This window comes from Falco cherrug, chromosome 12 (genome assembly GCF_023634085.1).
Source record: "Falco cherrug isolate bFalChe1 chromosome 12, bFalChe1.pri, whole genome shotgun sequence".
Lineage (NCBI taxonomy): Eukaryota > Metazoa > Chordata > Aves > Falconiformes > Falconidae > Falco > Falco cherrug.
This window is the reverse complement of record NC_073708.1, coordinates 32,194,409-32,203,779: the sequence shown is the minus strand read 5'-3', so window position 1 is coordinate 32,203,779 and position 9,371 is coordinate 32,194,409. Positions and strand designations below refer to the sequence as shown.

The 9,371-nt window shown below is 42.6% G+C and overlaps 1 protein-coding gene across 8 annotated transcripts in view; it reads left to right on the top strand.

The window, feature by feature from the left end:
- DOCK7 (dedicator of cytokinesis 7) overlaps positions 1 to 9,371 on the top strand; it is a 107,009-nt gene that overhangs the window by 53,018 nt on the left and 44,620 nt on the right. For all 8 annotated transcript variants that reach the window (XR_008734725.1, XM_055724500.1, XM_055724499.1 and 5 more), the window contains exons 15-16: positions 7,948 to 8,065; positions 8,656 to 8,726. Coding sequence is in view for 7 of the 8 variants with exons in the window: in XM_055724500.1 (XP_055580475.1) it covers positions 7,948 to 8,065; positions 8,656 to 8,726 (189 nt within the window). In the remaining variant the exon portion in view is untranslated. The remainder of the gene's footprint in view (positions 1 to 7,947; positions 8,066 to 8,655; positions 8,727 to 9,371) is intronic.

Below are 9,371 nucleotides of genomic sequence, written 5' to 3'. Positions count from 1 at the left end.
AAGCATGTATGTTTTTTGAGTAGTATTGCAGTATGAATGAAAGGCATTTTTCTTCCTGGAATCACTCACAGTAATCCAAGAAATCAAAATCAATCCATGCATAATATAGTCTGTACTTCAGAGAGTTTTCCAGTTTTCACTATGTTCTTGCATGTTTAGTAACTCTTCCCCTGTTTGATGTTGTTCATGTACATATACCTGTATGATATGAAGCATCAATAGAAAAATTATTTTAAAAATGAAGTTGTTATCTCATACGTTGAACTTCCTGTGTGATGAAGGGTTGATAATGTGCAGGTAACTTCCCCACCCATAATGAAATAACGTGAAAGTATTTTAGACCTCCAATGAATTGGTGAAGAATATTTTGTACCAGTATGATTTGGATCAGACTTACTGGAGTATCTGAACAAAGCACAGAAAAATGGCAGGACCATGTAGATCATCAGGCCTGGCGCTGAGGAGAACGAGGATGCATTCAAAGAGAATCTGCTGGCAAAGAGGGGAAGCAAATGTGGGACTCGCCCTTAAATGCAAACAATAATCCCTGTTCTGTACCAAGAAGCAGCACTTCATTTTCACAACCCAAAGGTGCAGTTCTGTCCTGTAAAAAGCCAACCCAGTAATTTCTTGTCTTGCAAGGTGTCCCACTGCAGTAGACAGTCTTGAAGGTCCTCATCCTTGTACACTGCTGAGACCAAGTACTGAAAAGTGTCTCTTAAGGAACAAACCTGTGAAGGCAAAGGGCTAAGTAAAGTTTTCCTTTTTCTGCTCTACTTCAGATATTTATGAATTCACAGCCTCATAAAGGCTGTGGCTAATCAGGAATTGTCTTTCAAGCATAATTTTAAAGTACTTGAGCAAAGCAGCAAAATAATGATTTAAAAATCCCTGAGCGCTGAGGGTTTGGAGGATTCTGGCCTGAGGTCTCGGCTCTGGCAGCACCGTGCAGTCGGGGATCAGGAGGGCAAGGACAGCTCTGTGCCCTGGAGTGTAGGGCTGCCAAGGGTCAGAGCAGCCTTTGCTTCATCTGAATTGCAGCTTGCTGTTAGCTCTTTAGATGCTTTTGCCTTTCAGGACAAACTGAAGAGCTATGAAGAGTCTGAGGTATGTGCAGGCCCATGCAGATACCCAAGTGCTCACCTAGTTCTGTTCAATTCTTTGCAGCTTGTGTTTAATCAGGTCGGAAATGTGCAGGTGGAAGATGCAGGAAGAATGGCTCTCACCAACTAAACACCTGTCTGGTTCTCTGTTGACAACTTTTGTAAAGCCATAGTTAGCTGAGCCTGGCCACCTGAGGCTGGGCATTATCTGCTCACCATTGGCAGATGTAACATGTGATGGAGAAGTTATTTGCTTAAGTACTCATTTGAGCCTGGGAGGCTATAGGCAAATGAGGAGTTTGGTCATGGGCTGTTCATTATAGCTCATGTACATCCGTTCACTTGCTGATCATTTATTTTGTACTGAATATTTGGTGCATGGATGAAAACACGATGACCCCTTCATTTCTAAAGTAACACAAGTAACTCATTGCAGTCTGACTGGTTGAACGCATTCAGGATGTAAACAAGCAGCCAAGAGGTGAGCAAAGTGCTAAGACTTCATGCTGTGTCCCAGAGCTCATGCCACTGTCAGATCTCCAGGTGAGCAGTGGGAGCAAAGTTTAGTGCGGAGAAATGAGAGGGAATTAAGGCTGTGCATTTGTTTCTTCTCTGAAGCTTAGGCATACAGCAGTTGACAACCCAAAACTGCCAGTGACTGCACTGGAGCTTCTCATAGGTTGAAAGTTATACACAAACTTATATGTGTTATTCTGTGTTGGGAGTTGATATTCAGCTTTATTATGGTTAATGCTGTTTATTCAGTGGGTAAGTATTATATTGGTGTCGGCCATTGGGGAGCCTTCCTAAATCACGTGCTTCTCAGTGGTATTGCAGTGGGGCAGGGTAGGTGTGTCATCAGGCAGAGCAAAGTAAAAATATTCTAGCCATGCAGTTGGGAAGCTCAGTCTACACAGAGACACAGAACTGAGCAGGGACTTTTATTAAAATGAAACACAGTTTAATCATTCTGCTTCTGCCTTTTTATCGGCACTTTAACTCCATATGTGAAAGTCTGGTAAGTAGGGCTCGAAGGCTAATCACTATTAATTCTTAATTTTATTGTGATAATGACTGTTTATGATCAATTCCCTGATCTGTGTGGCATAGGGCTTTTTTCCAGAGATCTAGCTTTGACAAAGTTGGTTGCTTTCACAAGGGATGTCCATGAGGTTCTAGTCTGTGAGAAGCTGTTCAGTGGAAGGCTGCCATGCCCTATTGCCCTATTAAAATTGCATTTTTTTTAGATTAGTTTCTAAAGAACCTCATCAAATCAATATTTACTCAACACTACTAAAATTCTGTTAGAAAAAGTGTTAGAACAATTAGGGTTATTCATGGGACAGTGGTCGTCCTGGAGGTTTTGCATTAAGTCATCATTCCTGCAGAATTTTCTCATTTGGCAATATCAATGGAAATCTATGAAGAGCTGTTCAAATGAGGTAAAAAAAAAAAAAAAAAAAAAAAGCATGTGCAGGATCTGGGTGGCACTTATGGCTCTTATATTGTACATTTCTGGGAAGTTGTTAGGGTTCTTAACACTTTAACTGTGAAAGGTTTGTTTGATAGTTTTTGCTTTGAGTGATAGACCAAGATACGTAGTACTGATACTGCTAATAAACACTTCCCGTGTTTAAAAAAAGTAAGATAAGCATGTGTTTTTGAAGGATTTGTATTTTCTGTAGGAAACTCATTGGAGTTTTTAGACAAAGTTTAGGTACAGTTTTTAGCTGGCCCTGACACTGCTCTTAAATAGGGGAACAAAATCCAGCCTCTGGCATCTGACACAGGGACTTTGAGCTGCAAAACTTGAAGAACTGGTTGCAAAATTAAGAAAAAAACCCCCACAAACCAAACCAGAAAAAAAGGTATAGACTTTCTGCAGTCCACTTCAAAGTACTTTCATGGCTTTGGTTTTACAGGGTATCAAATGAATAATTTTCTGTTGTTTTAGCTATTTCTTAGAAGTCTTTCTGTTTTGTCTCAAATACTTTTGAATTCTTCCTAATCCCATCACCCCAGAAAATGTTTATTCTTGGCTTAGTCTTCAGAAAAATATAGGTTACTCAATAAATAGCAGTGCCCAAGCAACTGGAGGTCAGACGTTTTACTAGGTTTCTACAGCTTGAGAAGCTCCTGCGATAACTTTACTGCCTATTCCTGTGCTGCAGTTGTCGTGGCTCAGCCAGCACACGGTAACTCGGCAAGCTACAGGAGCTTGCTTGTGCTGGGACACTGCTCAGACAGGACACCCTTTAGAAAGGTTTGTTTTCCAAAGGGGAAAGCCAGTCAAAATGCTCTGATGTCAAATATTAAAAACCCACAAATAGCTGCCAAGCACATTTCCATATTAATGCCAATGAAGTCAGGCAGTGATAACCTCGCTACAAAATACCACCTTTAGATGTCACAACAGTCACAGAATCCATAAGTAAAGCAGGACACAGGAAAGCAGAGGGTAGAAAACCTTCTGATATGATTAAGCTGTAAGATTCAGGGGCTGTAGAAACCCTAAGTGGGAATCCAGCCTCTGAGAACTGTTAGCTTAGTCAAGGAAAGTTGTATATAACAAACATGGTCCTGAAGATCTTTTGTGCACCTGTATGACCCTGATTAAATGGGTTTTAAATGATTTTTATAGTAGAAATAAAGCAAAGAAAAAGGTCTCTGGGTTTTACTGAAAAGGGAAATTTTCATAGTAGTTAAGACATTCCCTTTAAGAGTTAGGATCAGCTCTTAATATTTTATTACCTTTATGAAGGATTTTGCAAAATGGCTGCAATCAGATTGTATAAATATTTAGAGAAGTGCCAGTGCCATTATTTCCATGGCTTGGGAAGCCGCCTTCCTTTAGTAATTCATTTTATGGAAGTGAAAGTACTTTTGAAGTCTGTTTGAGATAATGGTGTAAGCTTTGAATGCGTTTTGCTTAGCATTTTAATAAAAGATGCAGACACAAGTCCTTGGCTTTAAAGCTTCTGGATGAAACTTTTATCGATAGAAATCTGTGAGTAGTATCATCAAGAAGTAGCTGTTACCGGAAAGCGTAAGGACTGGCAGTCCTTTTGTTTCATCAGTGTATGCCTAGCATGGTTGTTGGCCTTGCAGTGCTATTTTCATGGACAATTCCTTCTCCTTCCTTTATCCCTTCTATAAAGAATTGAACAGTGTGATATGAGACCTCCCCACAATGTCTGGCCCACCAGAAGGTTGTTCTCTCCGCTTGCTTCCCACTGCTTGTATATAATACAGTGCTGGGGATGTCCTCTCCTGATTTCTGAAGACTACATTCAGTGCCACGCTACTTACCTTGCCTTTAAAAGCCCAGCAACTTTGATGCCTGTCATCTCACCTGTGCAGTGAGGCAGCTTCTACCATCGCTTTGCACAGAAGTTGTTTCACTTTTTTTCAGAGGATGGTGGTTACGCCTCTGGTGCCCTACAAAGTCTACTGAGTCCTGGTATTTGTGCACACAAATAGTAAGATGAGAACTTGAGAGATAATGAATCAAAGGAGAGAGAGTAACAGAGGAGAAACCAAGAAGTCAGCCTGCCAGGGTGGCTGTTAGACAGGGGTATCGGTTCCTTCAAGAGATTTATCATGTTCCTATCAGTTTTTCAGCTGTCAGTCTCTTTCCATGGCTCTTGTAACTGCGCTTATGGTAGACAGGAGGATCCACAGCTTTTACCTATGCAGGGTAAGGTAAAATAGGATTTTTCATTTGGGGTCATGTTCTGATTTGGAAGCTGGGGGATTTTTTCCCCTCCTGTGTAAATTTTCCACAAAAGGAAGATGCCTGTAGTAGGAAGCCCTCTGGAGAGAAGCTGCCTGAACAGGAGCAAGCATCCAGTGCTCCCCTGTCTTACAGTGGGATCTGTGCAAGGTGAGCTTCTTCCTGATGAAATGTGGGATAACTGTCCTCTGAGCCTTTCACGTGACAAGGGCTTGAGAGGCAGTGAGTGGGGGAGCACCCTGTGCGTTTCCTCCAGTGCTGCTTGTTATGAATGCAGGCAAAGCCCTGCCTGACACGTAACATCAGCTGTAGTGTCTGCTTGTAGGTCTCTAGCACCCTCTTCCTAGAGTGGCATCAAATTGGTGAAACATCCCCTTTGCTCCCAGCAGGCCAAGCCTTGGCAGAAGAGGCGGTAGGAGAACTGCAAGCTTGGTTTAGGCTCATCTCTGCTATTCAGCATAAATCAGTCCTAAGCATAAGACTGGTTTTAATATAGGGATCCTGTAGCCTGGCTTCACAAATACATTAAATCCTTCTCTTAAGCACTAATAATACTTAATAAAAGTTTTATGAGCAATGTACATTTTAGAGTAAATTTTCATATCCATTTTCATTTTAAAAAGAACATCAAGGAGCAAATGTATTCATGCCAGAACAAAGTAATTTAGTAGAGTAACAAAAACGGCACAAGCCCCCTCTGAAATAGTAAGAGAGCGTTGATTAGGCAAAGTGACCAATGGGGATGGGATTCAAAAACTTAATTCACCATGAAGGACTTGAAAGGGAAGAAATTCCCACATGCCAGCTAAGCATATTCCTGTGCCTGGAGGGGTGGAAAAGAGCCTGGCTTCATATGCTGCCCCGTGTAGCCTCCTGGAGCTGTACAGCTGGGCTGCTCTGTGCAGGTACAGACCTGGAGGAGGTACCCTTTCCTTCAGAGACTCTTAGGGAATTCTGTAGGACCAGGATTAGCCTGTTCCTCTATAGAAGGGAGTACCCTTGGGTACTGGGGGGCGAAGGGAGTGGCCATTGGAACCAAGTCCTCAGATGGGATTCATTTGACAAGATCCTGATGCCTGGTGCAATTGCAGGCAGCCTGGGGCAGCCCACCTTCCCAGCCGCTCCGCCAGGAGACTGACCCACTGCTAGCCCGGTGCGCATTGGGTACCCATGGCATCGAAAAAGGTGCCAGGTGCCTTCACTGAGCAACCGAATTACCGCCCCCCTGACAATCAAAAAAAGTGTCTTTTTGTTTTCAATCTACTGGTGCCAGCACTCTGTAATGGCTGCTTTATTATGCTTAAAATGTTGCCCTGCTGTGCTCCTCGCTTCAGTTTTCTGTGCCCATCTGTTGTCTCTTGTCTCTTGTCTCTCTGGGACAAGGAACAGTTGGAAATTACTTACAAATTGTGTTCAGATTCACTGAATAGTTCCCCGAGGGGGACAGAGGGGAAGGGAACCTCTTTTTCCTCTTGCCTTACAAACCAGGGCTTGTTACAGAATTGTTGCTTCATTGTTGGAGCAAAATGCAGCATGCCAGTCTTTTATCCCTAGCAGGTGCCAAGCAGTGACATGGACCTCCCACTGAACCACTGGGCTGCCGAGCAGCCTGTGGTGAGCATCCCTCTCGGTTCCTCTTGTTGGAGCCATAGAAGCTGGGATGTCCAAGGGGGAATGATGCTGGTCTGGTGGGCAGGGCTGTGTGGGAGATGGAAAGGGGATTTCCAGGCAGACTTTTAAAAGATGTGTAAGAACTCATACACTTTACTTGTTCGGGGGTAAAAGAAGGTGTATTTCCTTTGAATAATCGAGTCTGTTGAGTGCAATCATTCAAGGACTTTTTTTTTGTCTCTAAAAGGACATGCAAAGGACTTTCTGCAGGTATAAATTACTTGCTGGTAGGGCAGGCGGGGGCTTGCAGCGGACGGTTTTGCTAACGATGTGTGAATCCAACTTGCATTTTGTTGGCAGGGGCTCAGCAGGGCTAAGAGGACGGAAAATATCGCAGAATTTCACATCTTGTCACTCTTGCGTTGAAAGTAATCGTAGACTGGGAGAAATGGAGCTGGAAGTGGCCTCCAAAATGTTACCCCCAACCCTGCAGTGAAGGTTGACGTTGCCTATAAACTGATCCAGACAGGTCTTGGCCTCACATGTCCTCAAAAGCTACCAGAAAATGGAGATTTCACACCCTTCCCAGGCAATTTGTTCTACTGCTTAACTAGCCTTACAGTCAGAACATTTTCACTCTTATCTAATCTAAATCTCCTGTGCTGCAATTTCAGCCCATTACATCCTGTCATATTCCCTGTGGATGTGATGATCACTTTATTACTTTGGTCTTTGCAGCAGTTCTTTAGCTACCTGGGAGTGTTGTCATTACCTGTGGCACCAGCCATGCCCTCAAAACTAAACAGTCCTGGTTCAGTCTGGCCATCCCCGCTGTTTTCCAAAGCTCCTGACTATTCTGGCTTCTTAGATGTGATTTTTCTAGTTGGTCCCCGTCCTTCCCAAAGTGTGGTATTCAGGCATGGAATTGGAGACACTGTTCCATCTGAGTCATTGCAAGGATTGCATAGCTGCTGAAGCTACAGATAGCTATTTAGTTTAATCCATTTTCAGAGGAGAGGTGTAACCTGAAGTCATCACGATGTAAGGAGATTTTTTTTAAAAAAAAAAGGAGGGGGAGGGGGAAAGGAAGGTCACACAAAGGAAGGTGTTTAACAGGAACCAGCCACTCTGTGCTGAGCAAATGAACGCTTCTCAGTGCTGCTTTATTCATATGTTTTCTTTCCACGTTAACTTCTTAGATTGTAGAATCACTGGAAAATTTTTAGATGTATTTTTCATGTACCTATATAAACAGGAACTATTTAACAATATTATGCAGTTCAAAAAATTATGACTTTTGATGTCTAAAATAAGTGGTAATTATCAAATTGCTCATACAGGTGCGCACTTTTGTTGATGAAAAGACCACCTGGCTACTGGAAAATGTCAAACCCTTCACTTTGACTGTTTCCATAGATGTTGAAGTAATAGCATTGATAAAGGCGTGAACCCTCTCATTCTCACATAGAGATGCTCACCTGATGCCTTTGTCTCTTGCAGGAATCTTCTTTATGTTTATCCTCAGAGCCTTAACTTTGCTAACCGCCAAGGATCTGCCAGGAATATCACAGTAAAAGTGCAGTTCATGTATGGAGAGGACCCTAGCAATGCTATGCCGGTAAGGGAAGTACTTTGCACTCTATGGGAATGCTGCATGCCGATAAGGCAGAGTACGTGTTGCAGTCATAAAATCACTGTATTAAAGAAAACTTCACAGAAATAAATCTAAAAATTACAAGTCCAGAGGAATATAAAATTACAGTATTTCAGAACAAAGAGTATGTTTGTATACGGTTTGCAAAGTAACACTGCAGTAGCTAGTACTTTAACCTGAGATGTTTGCGGTGGACACCCTTGCATTTGGAATAGCATCTTTGCCTCTATGCCAGAAAAATTAAAGGTGGTAGTTATACTTTTGTTCAGGGCCAGAAGTGATCAACACCTGGTGAAGATCTGCGTAGGGGTGGTTACATTCATCAGTTCTTCAGCCATATATGTGTGCATGTGTAACTGGGATTATTAAAACTGTGAACTCTTCAGTGACTAAGTAAAACTGCATGTAAGTGAAGGGGCACATAACAAGCAGATGTAACTGTACACAGCTGCACAGACTTGTGAATGGAGCTGTAAACGACTCTCTGAGATTATGGAACAAATTCTTGGCACAGTTTTATAGGGGGATTTCTGTGGTTGTTTTCCTTTTTGCAGGTCATCTTTGGCAAATCTAGCTGTCCTGAATTTTCCAAAGAAGCCTACACAGCTGTAGTATATCACAACAGGTAAAACACATGACAACTTGTGAAAGGACACGGCTCCATATGGGTAGTGTGATCGCACCCAAAGGAAGTTTTACCAGTGTGAATAGTGGAGTAACTCACCAGTGACTCTGTCTCAGTGTTAATTATTTAACAATGACTCTCTGGACAGCAGTCACAACAACTGCAGTGTCAGTTGATACTGTTGTTGGAGTTCTGCGATGAGTAGGAGCCGGAGTCTTTGTTTGCTGTGGTACAAACCAACATTGTGTCAGGGGCTGTAATCCTCAGCACGTAGCCCAGCTCAGCAGATGCTGTAAGTACAAGCTTCAAGTTAGTAGTCATGAAGATTTACGTTATAAACTCATGTTAGAATGTGCTTCGTAATTTTGCTGGAGCCTTTTAGACTTTAGTTACTGATTGGCAGTAATTGGTCTTGAAAATAATTTCTTTTCAGCCAGAGTAAGGAGTGCTGAACCTGGCCTTAACGTGTTGATAATCTTTGTAGCTGTACCAGGGAGAAAATCCTGCCCTGCAGGCTGGGGGCTGGGGCAGTCTCCATCTTGAGACAACTTGAGTTTATTGCTCAAGGGGAGCAGCACGGTTCAGAGTGGCTGTGTGAGGAGGGGGCTGCTGCTTTCATTTTTTGTGGACTGTAAATGCATATGT